The 19,873-nt window shown below is 34.2% G+C and overlaps 1 protein-coding gene across 1 annotated transcript in view; it reads left to right on the top strand.

The window, feature by feature from the left end:
- The window catches only part of LOC110377144 (T-cell leukemia homeobox protein 2), a 33,811-nt gene extending 18,780 nt beyond the window's left edge, over window positions 1-15,031 (top strand). The window contains exon 3 of the mRNA XM_021335848.3: window positions 13,356-15,031. Coding sequence (XP_021191523.2) covers window positions 13,356-13,656 — 301 coding nt within the window. The 3' untranslated portion in view covers window positions 13,657-15,031. The remainder of the gene's footprint in view (window positions 1-13,355) is intronic.
- The last annotated feature ends 4,842 nt before the right edge of the window (window positions 15,032-19,873 follow it).

Here is a 19,873-nt window from a genome sequence, read left to right as displayed (position 1 = left end):
TTTATTCAAGGAAAAATATAGCGGTGTTTTAAATAAACATCCTATTATTTATAATTAAATTAAAAAACATTATGTATATGTTTGGCCCTGCCTAATTTAATTAAACATCGCATTATGTATAATTAAATACATATGTATAAGTCAGGCCCTGCTTATATTAACTTAGCGTTGAATAAAATTATTGCAAAAATATTCAAAGTATATTAACCATATCTTACCTTATAACATTCTAACACCAGTTATAATCTATTTACAAATAGGAAACTCGTCTTAACGATAATTTTAATCAATTCCCTTTTAACATCTTATATTGAAATCGGTGATTACCATAAATTAATTATAATCATTTAATCAATTGTAGAACACGTGTTTTGTAAATGCTTTTAGCTGGCAACACCATGCTTTTAATCTATGGCAACATTAGTTTGACCATAAATTTTCAAAGTCATCTTTTACTACAGATAATGTCAGCTTGTGGAAAGATTTATGCAGACTACGAATTGAAATGAAAAGTTGTACTGATATTAAAAGTTGTTCCACGATTTGAGAATTAAATCTACATTACATATAGGTACCAGATTATTCCATGTAATATTTGTTGAACTACAATAATGTAATTTCCACAGAATCTAAGGAAAAGAAACATTTTTATGAACGAATACAATTTCAATTCAAAAATTCAAAAATGCCAAAATAAATACCGAATAATGCCACGTTCTACCTTTATTTTCGTAATCTTTCAGTAAACATCAATTTAGACACGTTGAAGCTACTAATAATATATATTACAAAATAATATTAAATTAAGTAACAACTAAAACGAATGTAAACATGTGTATAAGTATCAGCGGAGATTTATACATTATAAAATGTAAATGCATCAATGCGTAACATTATTTCTACCACAAACAAAATAACTTATTTTTTCAGTGCTTGAATATGAATAGACTAGGAATAGGATCATGTTTGACCACAAATATCTAATACCACAATGGATATAAAGACACGTTTTTTTATTAAAAAAAAAAAACAGTTTCTTAGGTGCTTGGAGTTATTTACGGACCATATTTTTAAATTTTATAACTCTTATGTTAAAGTTATATGTGCTGCCTAAGCATATCCTCTACAAAAAATGACTGATTTAAGCTGAAGGAAAACATCTGGACTTAACCTGGACTATAAAGTCTGAAATCACGAACCCGCATTGAGCAAGCGTGGTGATTATCGCTCAATCCTTCTCCGTGTGAGAGGAGGCCTGTGCCCAGCAGTGGGACTGTAAAAAGGCTGATGATGATGATGATGATACCAGACTTTTTTAGTTTAAGTACTTAATAAAATATAGCAAGATATAAAAAACAAAGAGACTCATCAATTAGTTTTAGGTCAAATACCAAAATTTGATAAAATACTCAGTCTCATATCGGCCCATAATTTACGCCTAACCCAGTTTTAAAATATATTGAAAGGCTGACAATAAATCGAACTTACTTTGTCCTAATCTTTTAAATGAGTCTTTATTTCAAAGGTTCGTTCAGAAATACGGTTTTAGGCTGAACCCAAAATTCCTTTGCTTCGTTTACATCGCATGTGTTGGTATTTTAAAAAGATGTGTTTTTGTTTTTTATATAAGAAACATTAAATTAGATTTATTTGATTACATGTCATACTTAATGATAGTAGGTAAGATGTTTACAATATGTAAACATGTTTGAGTATAATTTATCGGAATCTGAAACGGACCTAAACTCTTTATTTAAATGTCCTGCGAAACTAATTCACATAATTTATTGATAGATTATCTATAACACCATTAATTAGAAAACCTTAATGTCTTGTTCCTTGGATTTATTTCTGCTTCAAATATACGAGCATAAACTTAGCTCTGCCAAAGTCAAAAGCGCTGTCAAACTTTATCATTATTAATGTCTAAAATGAACAAAAAAATCCGTCTCACCTACTTACTTAGTCAAAAACATTAGCCGGTAAATTAATCAAGTAAACTGGATACAACTGCTATCAACATTGGTTCTAGCCACGTCGCCTCTCGTTAGGAGATAACCCGACTTTTAATAATACACAACAGGACAAAAACAAGAAGCTAGAGATAAGACACCATTAACTTGGTCGGTTAACACAAAGCGACTCGGCTAAATCGACCGAATCCGAATACTAATGCTCTTTGTGCGACACATTTCAAAATTGGAACGGGCATGTGAGACGATCTTAGGCGCCATCTTTTCTTTGTGGCTTGATAGATCATCCTAAGGTTTTATTAAGGTTGTAATAGAATATTTAGGCCTAGGAAGATATTTGAAAAAAACTTACACCTATCAAATGTTGGTTTATTTGACTATCAACATAATTTCGCATGCATCAAGTTGAAAGTTACATTATTCTTTGGAAAAACGAGCAACAGAACATATGCTAAGATATGGCCAAGATAAAAAACTGATTAGCAAGCACATTTTCTATTGCTTGAACTGCCTTACAACACGAACTACCAACTTAACAAACATACGTTCCGAAACACAATCAAGGCACGATTACAAAGGCGAAATAAAATCCTGTATCAGACAGTAGATCACGAACATCGGCCGTGAGTGCCTGGCCAATAGTCTTTTTTGTTTTATTATATTAAAATCAGTGGCATGGCGCCGCGCGTATCGAGCATGCGTTATCAGTATCGAACACAAACACCGCTTGTCCATTAGAACGTAATCGGTTGTGATGCCACCAACACAACTTTGGAACGCACCTCGTGCATTGTCTCGCAGTTTTGAATTTCGAATTTCTTGTTTTGTGCCTGTGTTTATTGTTTTAAAAAGGATTTGTAGAATGAGTTTTGATATCATTTGCTTTCAGTAGCGTATCTTCAATGGGTTTCTATGTTAGTCTATGTAATGTTGTTTATCAGATTTCCCATAAGACCATGTAGGGTTAATCTTTGAGAGAAAAGATAGTACATATTATTATTGTAGAAATTGTTATCCACAGTTTAACGGCATTTTCACTCCTAGTTACTTTTGAATTGCATGGACACTTTACAGTGAAATGTGAATTCACTGTTTTCTATTTTAATAATAAGTGTCTTTGTCTAGCAATGGATAGACTAGTATTTAACTATTCTGTTTAAGTACATCATTATCTGAAACACAAAGTAAATCCGTGATCAATTCAATCAACTGTCCTATATTTATTTTAATTAGAAATATTACGTAGACACCTATCTCAAAATTTGTCACGATGCTTTTAAATCATCACTAAATCAACGTGATTTCTAAAGTAATATCCTTATAACTGATACAACAGACATAAATTAAATGAATGGCATTTTATCTATGACAAATGAGTTTGTATTATCTATGGCTGCGACGGAGGATCATGGTCGTTAATACAAATATTGGGCTACCGTAGAATATTCGGAGATAATTCTTCTTAATTTAAAAAATCATTTGAAGGAACGGGGATTTCATTTACAATTAAAATTGGGGTCTATTCTAATGTTATAATAACATTGAGCATAAGTAGGTTCTATAGCCAAATTAATGTAACCTTCATGTCACAAAAACAATGTTTAGTTCTACATCGCAATATTGCACAACAATTAAAAATGTTACAAAATTCTCATTCCAGTTTCAAATAATTAAAAACAGAACGTAAAGCGATCGCCAATTTAAATTCTCATTGCAACATTTTTAATTTCATCAACTTAATAGCACGGGCGATCATTCATACGCATGCCAACAGCATTAATCTGTCTACAACGGAGACAATACATGAATGAACGCAATAAATTACACCTCTCGAGTAAGTAATAGTTTAAACTCATCCATAAACAATGGCTCCATGCATTATGATCAGTGCCTTCATTGATTATCTGTGTACACAGATAAGGATGTGACAAACTCATATATTAAACTATCGATTTTATTGTTAGTCGATTCTTGAGCGATATTTTCTATACTTAAAATTAATTGCTTGTGTTTTGTCGTGTAGGTGTTTTTAAAACATTAATAATGTGTCGATTTGAATATAATGAACTCGATAAACTTTTAGAAAATGCAATTTGTCATCCTATGAATGAAGAGAAAGCGCTGTTAGCTATGCAAATAATTAATCATTTGAAAATAATAATATATATTGAAAAGTCTGCAACAACAGATTTTATGGTTATTAAAAAGATAAAAGCTGTGAACAGTTTTAGATATAAAATAGATTAAACAAGGTAAAAAGAATTAAGAAGAATATAAGAAGATTAGAATACCTTATATTCTTAACACTTTACTGACTTCGGTTATGCAAATACGAGTCTTAACTTAGACATTATACATTCCAGATAAAAACGAATATAAAAATAAAATCTCTTAAAAATGATCAACTAAACTGCATCTATTAACTAATCCACGCTATAAATTACAATTCCACCGATAAATTCCGTTGTACACCCAATCAATTCGTTCTCCAAACCGCTCCAAATTGCTGCAACAAAGGTTAGGAAAGCAGTTAAGTGGACGTAGTATTTATACATATGCTATGTACACAACATCACGCGGGCGGTAACACGGGGTAGCTAGGGTGATACATTTTGTATGAGCAACACAACTCGGCAGTTTGAAGCATCAATTATTAACTGCGGTGGAAAAGACGAACGCCCGACTTTTTACATGTATTGTACCCGTTTGTTTGGTTTATGGCCTATTTTTGTGACTTTTACCGACGTTTTAACGTTATTTTTATGTGAGCCTCGTCTCGTAAAGGCCTTACTAGTTATTTTACAATTAATGATATTGTGAAGCTTTTTAACTGTGCTTGTTATTATATATTTTAGTATATTTTTATCTTGCTTTAAGTTAGAGTGCAGCAATTCTATCGATATGTAATGGTATAAACATAAGTACTTTGCAATAACATACATGAATATTGATAAAGTCATTACAAAACATAAGATTTTAAGTACATATTAAAATAAAATTATGTCCCAGTTTTGTACAACTTTACAGCTATTAAGCTGTTTTACATCTTAATCTATATGTCGATGTTGCATTTAGTCGATATCGGTATTATTATCAATTTTATTATATAAGTACATCACTAAAGTTAATATCAGTTTGCCGCTTATGAAAGTTGATGGGAATTGGAACTTTAGCAGTACGTTTCCTACTATTAGGAATAAAGTATCGTGAAGCAATTTCCTCAAACTATTTACACATTCTAAAGGTCGATGGTCATTTCCCTGAATCGTGTTCGACGATCGACAAATCGAATTGGAATCGTTGCACGATCTAACACGTAATGTTACCCACGTAGCAACATGGCCGCCCTAGGCGTCTCGTTTCCTTTATTTATTTACCCACCCTGTTTCATTTTCTTCCTGTAATTCTTTTCCCTTGTATAAGTGAATATTAAAACTCCCCGAATTAGGGTGTTTTTGCCCTTTTTTCTCAAAATAGCATCTTATAACAACCACAAAGAGTATGTTTTCGTATGAAACTGTAGCTTGCGATTTAATTTCGCGAATACATTATTTGTAAAGGATAATGAGGTCTATTCTTCTTGGTATACAGTTCTAAATGGCTTGTTGTTACGGCGCTACTGTTAAGGTATTTCGGTTGTCTCTTGTATAATTGTTGCTTGTAGGTTGTCTCCTTAGGAATTAGGAAACAAATCCGTTTGCCGATTGATACGAGGGGTCTAAGAAGGGGAGTGATGTGTTCCACAGCCAGTCGTTAATTTTTATAGCACATCGTCTATTCTTAGGGGATCCTAAGGGAGTACAAAGATGTATTGATGCTGTCAAATAATGCAAATGGCTGTCACTTGCTAAGTATGTTAGCTGCTTTCAAAATGATCACTGTCGTTTTCTTCTATGGTTTAAAACATGAACACTTCAATATTACTAATTATTTATAGGGATTATGTACGGATTTAGTAAAAGTGTAAGGATAAAACGAATGCTTGACCTGATACAGTGTAGCAGTAAGAAACTATTAAGTCATCCACATAAGTCGAAGCACTCCATAAACACACAAATATGCAAAATCAAAAGTGATTATATAAATAAGTGGTTAACATTTATATAAACCTTTAAGTAGACATATGTTTTTAAAGAAAGTACATAATGTAAATTCACTTAATGTAAACTTACTAAGTACATCAGTTAACGATTCCTATTTGCCAAAATCCATGATCAAGATCCGAAAAAATTAAAGAAGCGAAATAATAACAAATTCAAACACTCATACATTATGCAAGGAGGTTTTACGGGAACGTCTTGAAGTTTTAAAACGCTCCTCGGATTTATTTGACTGTTTTGATAACTGCTGAGGGCAAAGTTGTAAAGTTTTATCGTAAGAACATTTTTATTGTTCGTGTGTTTTGACTTTAGGGAGGGTTTTGAAGCATATTTTTGAGTTACTTAGTGAAAATTTGAGTAAGCGACTTTTTTATTAAAGGCACTCTTCTTTTGTGTTCAGTTTGAGGTTGGCCTTTAACTTTGTGACGTCATATAATTTGTAAACGCATGAGTGGACCATTGATCATCAGTATAGCCTATATGTAATTATTATGATACTTTATACATACGTCCCGTGACCAGCTTATTCAGCATAACTTCACTGCCACTAAACTCATCATCATCTGCCTAACCTTTTTTCCAACTAAGTTGGGGTCAGCTTCCAGTCTAACCACATGCAGTACCAGGGTTTTACAAGGAGCGACTGCCTATCTGACCTCAGCCCAGTTACCATGGTAACCTGATAACAGACAACCACCAAATGCTAGCAGAAATAAAAAAACAGAATTAATAGGAATTCTCATCGCCTAAATAAAAGAAGATACTAAAAGTAACGTCAAATCAACTTATTTAACCCCAAATTTCGGAGCCGCTAAACAAATTATTAGACACGATTTTTGGTAGAGAGAAAAACAAAAAAAACCGTAGAGAGTTGGCAAAAGTAATTAATAAAGCAGATCTTAATTAGCTAGCATAAATTTGTTAAAACCAACCGCGCTCGGGATGAGATAACAAGGATTTTGAGGTATACTAGAAGGAGCTTGGAAATGGGAAACATACTTTTGTATGGGACTGTGATGTTAAAGATTTAGGCTAACATAGATTAATTATTTAGTTCGGGATTTTAAATACGGGTCGGGAAACGAGTCAATGTATGTGGCAATTTGGTATAAATCCACATTTATTACTAGTGCGTACTCTGCTATAGCTCATTATAGCTATCGTGTTCATCACATGTATGTATGAAACGGATTTATTGCAATAGGAATAAGTCAGCATTATATATTCTAATGACTGCTACGAAACCGCAATTGCAGTAGTTCTTAATCCTAAGTCCCATACGTTTAGCATATTTTAAACCACAAAAACAGACAATACGGACATACAATACCCCAACAAACACTACCACATCCAGTGAGCTAACCCTCATTGTTCTCTTATAAAATAATCAGTCTGAAAATGCTAATTGCTACCCTCCACGTTTGGCTTATTTAAGGGAAGTTTAATTGTTACCCGCTTTATCTAATTATAAAGACGCGGACTAAACTCGCAGCTTGGTAACTAGTGGTGTGCTTTGTCGATAAATTTTATTTTTAATCGATAAGTGGTACCTTACTACAGTGTCGTTTTAATTACGTTTTCAGTTATCGTATAGATAAATATGTGGAATACTAAAGTTTTAGTTTGATATCATTTTGTATTTTTGTAGATAAAGAATACATTGTGCTAATTATTTTTAATTGTCATCGAATGTAGAATTCTAACAAAGAATAACCCATTTATTTTATGTCTAAACAACATAAATGGTTATAATAAATTACAAAGTTGCAATCCCAATTTACTTTTAGTATCGATTTTTTATTCAAATGTATCGATTTTTTATTCAAAAGTATCGATTTTTTATTCAAAAGTATCGATTTTTTATTCAAAAGTGTCGATAAATATTATCGACACTACCACAGCACCTCTTCATCTCGTACATTAACTGTTCTAATAAAGTTCTTGCAACGTTATAATAGACTTAACGCTTTGTTCAATCATTCATTATCGCTACACACAGACCAGCTTAATCAGACCCCTCGGTACAACCCAGGTCTCCCCCCTTGCGATTAGAAGTTCCATCTCTGCGGGCGGCAAGGGAGGTCAAGCTAAACTAGCTGGTTGAGTCTCTACTTCAGGGTGGCCATATGTCAGTCTAAACTTTGAATTCAACGAATGAATTAACTTTATATTCATTTGAACGTCAGTTTTAATGAAACGTGTATTGTGGAACTTTCTTCGCGTATAATGTGTGTTTTTGTTTGAATTATACTTTTTGGTAATTAAAACTTTGGGTATATTTGTTTCCATTAGATAATGCCATGGAAATGACAACACAAATTATTCTATAATAGAAAGGCTTAATTTATTCTTATTAACATAATATACGTTAGACAAAATAACTTTAGTTATCTATATTCTGCGTGTGTACTTACAATCTTTAAAACGTCACCCCGTACGTACATTATTAGAGAAGATATAAATTTTGATACTGGCCACCACTAAATAAGCACTAACCTCCTTGTATCGACTAATTAAGATACCATTTAAACTTTTCCAATGCACCCAACATTAATTTGCATGTAAAGGAACCAACTAACACAAGCCTCAAAAATAACCTTTATTACAATGGCCATAAAGTACATTTTAGGTTGTACGTTAAATAAAGGCAAGTTTTATAGATGAATAAAGCTTTTAAGCTGGGTTCAGATATCGCGAACGCTGTTAAGAGTCTCAATTATGTAACAGCCTTATCGTAATTGAAAATTTTTCGTCCCGATATTCTTGTCTGTGTACTTAATAACGATTAAGTTTTAAGTGTTCATTAGTGTGCACCAGTCTTTATGTTATACTTGGATGGTTAGCCAGCAGTTTTTAAGTATATTTAATGTTACGAGCTTAAGTAAATCGGAGATTAACTTAATCAGAATTGGCATTGAGTTCACGAGTTAATTTCAAAGAGATGTCAATTCATATTCGCATGCAAATAGTTCTTTATTTTATTTGTTTATTTAACAGACAAAAATAACCATTGCCTTTACACAACTTAATACTATAAGAATTATTAATTTCACAACACAAAAATATTGATCCACAGTTTAACTTAAGAACCCCCGTTTTCTTCATAACCACCGATTATTAAAACCTTACCGTTTCACAAGTTCAAGAAGTGCCATACTCCTCATTAATACTTTAAAAGCTAAGTAGTATCGTTTACCTTAAAGTGTATTCACCCCTTTTAAGTAGAGGCCGCTAAGAGTTAAGTTGTGGCGGTATTATGTTTATGCTCGTCTACTTATTATCAGGGAGGTAGTGGCATGGATGTGGCTTGAGCGTAGTTGCAGAGAATAGTTGGGCGTTGTCGAAATTCAAACAAGAGTTGAGTGCGATTTAGTGTGTATCGTTTAGGTATTATAAAGAAATAAATACAAAGAAGTTATACTTGATATACCAGCAGATTTTGTATAAAGGTTCATGAAACATAATAGACAAATGTAGGCACTGCTGGGAACAATCTTCTTGCCAGCAAAAACACAATGGGAAGTGCTGAAAAAGGGTCTTTTTTGATGTTATGTAATATCTGACGTTCAAAAAGTGATGTATTTCATCCTATTTCAATAAATGCATTCTTTGACTTTGGTTTTGAAGTCATTATTTGATTATTTTCTACTCTTATATATCTTCGAAACAAGTTGTCTCAGAGATGAACTAGTAAACAAATAACGTGAAAAATAAATCAAACGTTTGCACTCCGCAAGATAAAGTAGACCATATTATAATTTCAATATAATTAACCACTAGATTTTTCGTATATCCTTTACCACAAAACTGTCCTTTCCAGCACACTTAAAAATCTTGAACAAAGGACTTTAAAATTACAGCGACGCGATCAGTTGCGCAACTCATCCAGCTTTGGGTTGTGGTTGCGGTCGCGTCCGTCCGCGGAGTTTCAAGGAGAATCTATGGTGACTAATTGTATGGTTATAGTTCTCTGAGAGATGGTTAAAGATAGCCTTCGTTTGACAAAGGTGTCGTGGGACTGTCTGGTGAGAAAGACGAGTGGCAATTGTTTTTTGTTTGTAATTCTGATGCTGAATCTAAGAGTTTTTTTTGTTTGAATGGTCTATATGGTCTATCTTTACCATCGTTTCTGTGTGTGTTTTCTTTAGAGAATTGCAGTTTACTCCTATGACCGGCCTTTCAATTTTTATTTACTGGTTCCGACAGCAATTTACCCACATCTCTTGGGAACTAAACTACGCACCCGGTTAAAAAGTTGACTATAGCCTTTCCTCATAGATGCATTATCTAACGCTGAAAGAACTTTTCAGATTCAGTTTTACAATGTAAGCATAGCTGTAGATATGCAAAATTTTCTACATACCTCAATTCCACATGTCCCTTCTTATGAAGACAATCCTCACTCACCTTTCAAAACCAAAAACATCCAATTTTCCACATCAAAAATTGCAATCAATAAACAGCCCCAAAAATCTAGCAACAAATCGGCCAACTAGTCTGCATATAAATTATGCAAATGCAAGGCTTCGTGTTAAGAGGGTTGCCTCGAAGTTATCAGGCTTGGTACTTGACTCGGAAGATCAAGTGCTCACTTGGAGCTCGGTGAAGCTGTAGCTACGGCTAACGAGATTGTACGCGACTTGAAGATAGTACGAGTTATGTGGCCAATGTGGGCGTCGCGTCAGGTGATGGCTTTTTCAGTTTGTATGTTGGTTTTGGCACTGTTCGTGTATTATTTTGTGTATTCATTGTTATGGAAATGAAAACTGACTTGTAGTTAAGGATTGTTCTCTTCACTATTCATTGGATGTTTTGGCATAATTATGTGCTTCCAGACGAGGTAACTAAATCTAGGCATTAAAATCCTGTTTGGTATTTAGGCAGTAGGTGTGTTTTGTTTGTGCAAAAATAGTCAATTTTTGTAAGGGAAATTCGATAGGCTTCGTGTTAAGAGAATCTTTGAATGTGGCATTGACCCGTGTCAGTGAGCTAATCAAATCATCAAAAGATGTTTATGTAGAAAGCACATAACGTACTTAGGTTTAAAGTTTAAATTGTTATGCGTTATTTACCTATTTTATTTACGTGAAATAGTATATTTTCATATGAAAAATTCTAACAGTTCGACGAAATATTGGATATTACCATATTTCACTTTATTTGCACTTGCCTAAGAATTATATAGGTACCTAAGTTTTATTAACACGTTAATCTATTTAAAGCAACTACAAATCTAAAGTAAACCCGCCCACTAGCTCGCAGAACTAATTCTCCTGTCACTATTTAGATACCGCGTTTAATTGACACTGATGACGTCACAGCCCTTGGTGTCAGATCTGAGACTCATGTATTATGCGTGGGCGCTGAAAGCTGTGGGCCGATCATAATTAGTTTGTGTTCTGATATTTCATTATGTGTAAAGGATTTTGATTGTGTGTCTTTGTAGGTTGAAAGATTAGGGATGAGTATATAGTATTAAGATATCCTATATTTTATTATACAGGGTTTAAGACATAATTAACTTTATTCTTTAATTATTAAAGTACACACTACACATATATACAAACTTAATCTACTTATCTTTATACAAAACTAAAAATAAAATACTATATACAAAATATTTATAAACATAAAACATAATATAAAAGAGCATCGATCAGGCGTCGAAGTATTCCTCCGCATCACTGTCCTCCGGAAACGTGCCCAGAAGACTGGCTGCATTGCCACGTTGAATGGCAATGCTAATTCCGTTGTCCAAAGAATAAGCCAGCCCTCTGGTCACGCGAAGCGTCGACAAGCCTTTTCGCGATGTCCTTGTAAAGTAACCGCGAACTCGGGCCCCACGGTCCGAGCGTTTCGACCCCAAACGGCTCAAAACTATAATTTCCAATAAGGTTATTATATTTGCGCCGCTTGGTGGTCTCTGCAGAAGCTGCAGCCGCACCAGCATGACCTGCCGTGCTAGGAAGATGTGATGGCGCCAGGGTGTCGACGCATGTTGCGTCCCACACCAAGGGCCTACCCATCTTCCATGGCAACAACGTCATACCATCTGGCCTCTTTCCATCGTCACGTACCAGTCCATTAGGCTCTAACACGGCTGGTACGCCGGCGGTGGAAAGAGCACGACGGATAATGTCGTTAATGCTGGCATGCCGTGCAATACGACCAGCGCTTCTGCAGCACGACAGACCATGGTGCCCGAGGCTGTCGACAGCTTCACCGCAATGGCAGCGATGCGGAGCAACACAGGGAGCGCCTAATCGAAGGCATTATATGTATAACTAGCTGCAGCCCGCTACTTCGACTTCGTCTACTACTGAACTTAATAATTTATCTCGGCAGTCGCGAATTCGTAAGGCTTTGATAAAATAAAAAATATTAGTTTGCAACAATTTTAAGGCACGATTCAAACTAGCGAGAGCGGACATACAGGCAGATTTCCAAAAATTAGCTTTTTGTGAATTACTTATATAGTTTTTTTGAGAAAATTGTTATTAAGAGAGTCACAGTCAACTTCGAAGTTATGTATGTAGACGCATCCTTTTAGTAATTAACTAACTAAATATACAATTTAACTTGACCAAATTCACCATAAAATGGAAACCTCCTTCTTCCATTTCACATTAAACCTTATAAACGTCATTAAAATTAAACAGCTTATTTACTAGCTCGCAGGTGGGCTGTGATTGGTGAATAATTCCGTGAGCCATTAGTGGACTGTCCACTACCCAAGCTGGCGTGTTTACACGTGGTAGCGACATTAAACTGATTTATTGATGGGGGTTTATAAAAATAGTTCTTTGTTGAACTGTATGTTCAATGAGAATGAGCCTGGCCTGAGTAATACATCATGTACTTTTTTTTGTGTGTAGTGATTAATTTTGATGGCGATTTAATTGTGTTATAGAAATACTGATTGTTCTTTAATCGTCATTTGTGCACGCACACGCTTTGAAAAATGAAGGGCGGTGATGCGATAAAGGAAAATGTCGTTTAACGTTGTGGTCTCCGCTCTTTTACGCCTTCCTTGGCCATACCAAAAATAGTTGACAGAAGTCTCAAAAAACCCGAATGCCTCGTCAGCATATCCGCTCATCTTTCTTATGTACCTACATAGTCATACGTTAGTCAGTTATAGGTACCATTACTCTTTTTTATAATCAGAAAGCCTGAGGATTGTTATTCATAGTTTCAGCATAGACCCCAAACTATTGCCAAAACTTTAAATTCGTGACAGTACACTCACAAACAACGATTAATTTCAATTTCCTTGTTACAGACGCCAAACAGCAGAAGAACGCGAAGCAGAACGCCAAGCAGCAAACCGCTTAATGCTGTCCCTTCAAGCAGAAGCACTAAGCAAAGGCTACATGCCTGAACCACCACCCGGTTCAGCGCAACTCTCCGCTTTACATTACCAGAACTCAACAAATTCAGCGCAAACACAGCCGTCGAACACCGCTTTAAGCGCTTTACAAAACCTTCAACCATGGGCTGGCAATCAGAGTAACTTTTTGAATGCTCAAGCGGCGACTGCCCAACCCCCTCACCCGCCTCCCGTGGCTTCGCCTATATGTTGATCGGAATTAGATTAGAATTTTATGTGAAGGATTTTTTTGTATGACTGTATTGACTGGTACAGGCGATGTAAAAAGTGCTTCTGTACTTTTGTAGGCATAAAAGGCTGCATAATTTTCTTATGTGTAAATTATTATCATTTTTTGCATTTTTTGTTCAAAAAAATATGGCATAGTTAATTAGTTTTTGAATGGAAGTAAAGACGCCTTCAAAAGTGTTGAGTGTAAATAATTGCAAAAACAAAAAGTGGTCCTACTGATATTATTTTACCTTGAAACTTCAAGGCAGCTTTACCCAAGCAATTTATCAATTATTATGATTTAATGAGCTAGCGATTCAAAGTTTGTCTTACAACCAGTTTTACCAGATGATAAGAGACTAATAGAATTACAATAAATTATCTTACTAATTGTTATAGTAATTTATACTCATGTCTACTCAATTTATTACTGAAATTCGCCTCTAGTCCACACGATTTACAAAAAAAAGAAGTACCGATACCTATGCTCTTTTAATATTACTTTGTAATAGCAATAAATTAAAATAATAACTGTAAATAAATTTTATCAGTATTATAATGATAATTACTTAATTCTGTAATAGTATATTGTGTAATTAGAATATATTCTTTAAGTCTGCTTAATTGAAATGTAGTGGAAAATAATCTTGTATGTAAATTAGTGAGCAATTTAGAAACAATAAGTTTTTAATAAAATAATTACTGTGAACGGAGTTGTGTGCATGATTGTACTTTTTTACCATAATAGGCCTATTTTAAATGAAAGGGCATGCCTTTTTTTGCGAAATACGAAAATATTATATGTTCTTTCACACATTTTTTATCTAAGAAATGATAGGAAAAATATTACGCTTGGAATACAAAACTTCATCATTCTATTAATGTTAATAATTTAAGAATTCTATGTAAAAACATTGTAAATATTTACTTCAATAAGGTTGTACTCATATTACCTACATTTAGTTTTTAAAACTCACTCGGATCTCAAACCAATATTTTTACAATCAAAATACAACTAAAAAAGGTATAATCAAATGCAAAAATCTTTAATACAGCTACTTATTTCCATCTTTTATATAAATTTTTAAAAACATCTCCAGTCTTAAAAAATGTAATTTAAATTAAATAAATGGCTTTTAAATGTAAGTTACAAAATGTGCATTCCAAGTAGAAACTTGTAAATATTAAAAGTAATATTAATTTAATGAAAATAAGTGATAGTTTATAATGTAGCTCAATTCACTGTGAAAATTGTCTTATATTGCGTTTATGTACTAGATGTAAATTATTATATAACTGTCGAATTTTCGTTGCGTTGGCTACATACATGAACTGGACGTTTTAATAAAATATTGAGATATCCATATGTTTTTGTTTTGTTTTAAACTACCCACGAATCGAACACAATAACAGGTTGAAAAGTAATACTTAAGCAGAATTTTATGTTCAAGACAAGAAAAGGTTTACTCTAAAGATCAATTAAGTATTCAGCATTGGAATGGAGATAATAATGAAAAACCGATTTTAGTCTATACCTACTGCAATAACAGTATCTACGCAGCGGCAAGTCTATGAACACACTAAAAATAACGAAATACCTGTATACCAGAAAACACAAAAATCTCAAATCCAAAGCTGGGTTTATAATTCTTGGATGTCCAGAATATATTATTGACAGTTAAGTACTAGGACTTACGGGAGATTTTGATGTTCAGGCATTTTTTAATTCTCATTGTATTCATGGGCTTTTATTACTGACTGTACCTAAATAACATTTAATGATATCTAGTTCTGAATTTCTGGTAGTGCCTAACTAACGTAAATCCTTGCTGAAAAATATGCAGACGACCAACGATGGATCGACCCTTGATGGGAGACGAAAGGTTTGTATTCAAAGAAAATGTAGGTATGTATAACGAAATCATAAAGTAAATAACCACTAGAGAGCGCACTCGCCAATTTCTTCTAAGAACACGACTCACCACTGCGGGCGGGGGGACGCGGCATAATCCGCGGCTACTATTGGTCAGTTCACGGTCGCTACTAAAGGATCGTACTGATCGTAGCCTTATAGTACGCGCAAAATCACTAACTTTTGGCGAGCGTCGGGGCACTGTATGCGCAGTCAAGTGGTTTTATAGTCTTTGAACGAAATACATATTGATGTAATACTGAAATAGGTAATTAATTGACAGTATTCATATAAAAACACAACACAACAAACAAAGTTAACATGAACAAAGAATGAAGTAAATTCCTCGAAGTGATCAAGCCCTATTTACTGGCCACAAAACTGAGAGTTTTAACTTCTTGAGAAATAATCCAAAACCAGTATAGCTATATGGAAATTGAACTTAGGAACTGCTTCTATACGAGAAAACGGAAGAGCTTGCCAGCATATAATAATGGCGAGATTCTACCAAAATGGTATCGTCGGCGTCGGTGTGAGTCCACTACTTTTGGAGACTCGGAGATTTAATTAAGAATTGCTACTGCTTGTTAGACTGGATACCACCACCAGAACAACAATTTAGTACGTACCAGTGCTGCACAACAAGTTTCGCATTTAGTATCTACAAAGACGTCGTCAATTGAACATTCATTAAGTGCCTACTACGGCTTAAACGCAATTGTAAGTATTCTTTCTTCTACACTTTATAAAACATGAACTATAATGGAGGCTATCAAAAAGTCTTTGCGACACACAAAAGAAGCCGACCAATCAAATAAAATACGGTAGGTAGACCTATTGGTCATATTTAAAGTATAAAAAACGCTGACTAAATTACACACGGCAAACGGAAAACAATTGTCCACAAAACTACTATAAAACGAAATCGATTTTAAACAAAAAATGCCCACATTTCCGTCCACAAACGGACTGTTTAACGACAATTAGACCGCCATTTTAGAACTTTAATACAATTTTAATACCAAGAAGGTTTGTAATAACGAAACATTATATGAGGACGTGACTCCTGTGCTATTATTACAACCTTTTGTTTTATGAAGCGGAAAAAAAACTAAACTGATTGTTTTTGTTGACCCTAATATGCCTTCAATATGGGACGTCACAACCTTCACATCTATCGCTTGTTATGTATCCACTGCCGCATTAGTTCTGTCAAATGATTCTTCATTTCAAACTAAACCGGCAATGGTAGTGTAACATTTTGGAATGGTAGTTTGAATTAGAGAGACACCAAATATCAGCTGCAGATTAAGGTTAACCCAAATGATATTTTAAAGGATGTCTCCACATAATGGAAGTTTAGCGATCGAAACGATTTGTCGGCATCGTTTATAAGTCACCTTATTTTGACAATGCGATGTATCATTATCTTCATTAAAGCTCGCACGATTATTCGTTTGAATATCGATTTTATATCGAGAATCGTTATTGTCGGTTGGTGAGGCAAAAAGTCGTAATCTATTGTTCAAAGTGGTTAAGTTATTTGTTCAAATGGTAAATGTAGCTAATGCGTCAGGCATGGTAGATTTTCTGTAAATAAAATGGCATTTATTTGAACCTATTTGATGAAAATGCCTGAAAAATAAATATACCGTAGTACAAAAAAATAACAATTTTATATAGGGACGAAGGGTCAATTTGAAATATTTAAGTCCTCAGTATTCCAAAAACTAAGATCACAATAAAAACTCAAAATCCATGCCAACAATTGATACACAACATTTTGTCTCATCCTCCTGCCCTTATCCCACATACACAATTTTGTCTCCAAATACAAAATATTATCCCTCAAACAGCCGTATTATAATAAGCCATAATGGGCCCTCAAAAAACTTTAAAACTGTTTTTTGTTTGATCGCGTGACATTTGTCTCAAATTAGTTTACAAAAGTCGCAAGGGCAACTCCGACTGGATTCGAATTTGAACCCGATTTTAATAGATCTCGCGTGCAAACTGTTGTATTAGAGAATGTAGTGAGAATGTCGAGAATTGGCGTGAATAATGTTGTTGTAAAATAATTGTATATAAGTACTGCAGATAACTATGCTGATGGCGCTAGTATGAATTCTCACCTCTGACTATGTTGGGGTTGGCTTCCAATATAACCATCTGATTAGGTATCTGAGTACATGAATGAGTGCAGTAGTCAGTGTTTTACATTTAGTGACTGTCATCAAAGATGAATAAAAAATAAAAAATAGACTTTGCACTATGTTGAACTCTCAGACCACACTATCTTGACGAGTCACGCATTTATTTTTGTTATTGTTAATATCATCTCTGAAATAAATGTCTTGCAATAACGTAATCAGTCTGCATGAACAGTATTGTTTTCTTCTGACATGCTCTCCTTTAAAATCCCTATGAATACACAAACATAGAACCTTGTCAATCTTTTCTGCCGTAATATCCATAAAATAAAACATACATCACATACACACTCCCCTTCTACAAAGCTGGTTAAAAATATACCAATACACGACACTCCTACTATCATAACGTGACACCACTGACATGAGCTTCTTTGCAAGTCGCCACTAATTCCATGTCATATCGAAACACGACAACATAATTTTACTAACTCCTATAATATCCTGACTAGTAGTTTGTCCTTTTATAAATATTTTTTTTTATTTTTATTTAGATGATATTGGCAGTAAGATAAAAGAAGTAATATTCAATGGCAAGACATCTTCGAGATCCACATGCTTAGATGTTTAGTCAATCTTGATCTTTGTTTTGCCAGTATTTACATGTTTTCATATAAAATGCTCGATGTGGTAACCATGTGGCATCGGTAGCACAACCTAGCATTTTGTGTGAAAACTGATGAAAGTCCGGACTATCTGGATGGAAAACGCGCTGTTTCCACATGGCAGCCACACTGATACAAGTCGTCCAATTTGTACCCTTGGGTACATAGTAATCTTATCAGGTTGAACCAAAGGCAACAGTAGTTATTTGGATTCCCTGTGTGGATGCACTTGTCCAAAACCAATCTGGAAGCTTCATGTTAACGCCAGTAGGTAACGAACCTCAAAGAAAAAATATTACAAACACTCCAAAAACGTTTATTTTCAAAGGCAGGCATGTAGAAAATAAATTGAGTTCTATAGAACTTAATTCGTCGAATCGTCTTATAAGACGTCATATCACCAAACATTAAAAAATATAATGAACACCTTAACTTACTACCTTTTCGGATATCACCATCACTTTATATAATGCAAAAACCAATTAAACGAACCAACAGCCAACACAAACTATTCAAAAGCTTTATTATTTAACCCTTTAATAGTCGAGTAGTCACATGCTTGCATATGCAGTGCAATAGTGGAAAGCAATTAGGCAGTAAGTGAGACTGATTAGGGTTGCATCAAATATAATCTGGTGCTGGCGTGCAATTTGAGGTGAACGGGCCATAGAGAGAGGATATGTAGACTGGGCAATTTTTACTTTGGTAGATAAGTAAGTTATCGTTTTATAGAAAAGTTTCAGATTAAGGGAAAGCTCGGTAAGTATACACAAAATCCAGTTTGTTAATTCCAGGAGAATTTCTCCGGGTAAATCTACTCACATTTTGTAGATAATCAAACAGCATAGGTATAGTTACCTAAAAATCCGTACCTACATATAGTTTGTTACCTTTGGGTGTAAGACAATTAATAAGAAGTGCTAAGCCAGAAGAAAAATTCAATTGGAACACTAAGAAAATCTGAGCTCAAGACAGCATCATCTTAGGAAGCTTTATCTTTTATCTATTTTAGCTTTATCTTAGGAAGAAGATCAGTCTCAATCCAAAGGTCGACAATCATACCGATTATGTTTTGTTGTTTCTTAAAGACTTCGAAAGATGTAGATATAACAGCTAGTTCTACATGTTGTATTAAAATAAAAAACTGGTCATTCTATATCATCAGTAAGTGCACAAACAATTTGGCGTGTGACAAGCGCCTCATTAGGGAACCACGGTTGCACACTGTTCCTTGCATTGTGACCGCCAGTGTAAATACGACACGGTGATACTATCAATTTGATGCAAATGTAGGTAATTAGAACACAGGCTAGTGGTGTTTTTATTTAACCTGATAGTAATTTAATTATGGACAACAAAATTTTTTGATGGATTTCTGAGTAGAGACTTTTTGTGTTGACTACTAGTTAATGCTAATGTATGAAGCTACTGTATAAAATAGGTATTCCGTTTATAATTAGGTAAGACATCCGA

The sequence above is a fragment of the Helicoverpa armigera genome, chromosome 21, assembly GCF_030705265.1.
Source record: "Helicoverpa armigera isolate CAAS_96S chromosome 21, ASM3070526v1, whole genome shotgun sequence".
NCBI classification, from domain to species: Eukaryota; Metazoa; Arthropoda; class Insecta; order Lepidoptera; family Noctuidae; genus Helicoverpa; species Helicoverpa armigera.
This window is presented reverse-complemented; position numbering and strand designations above follow the sequence as displayed.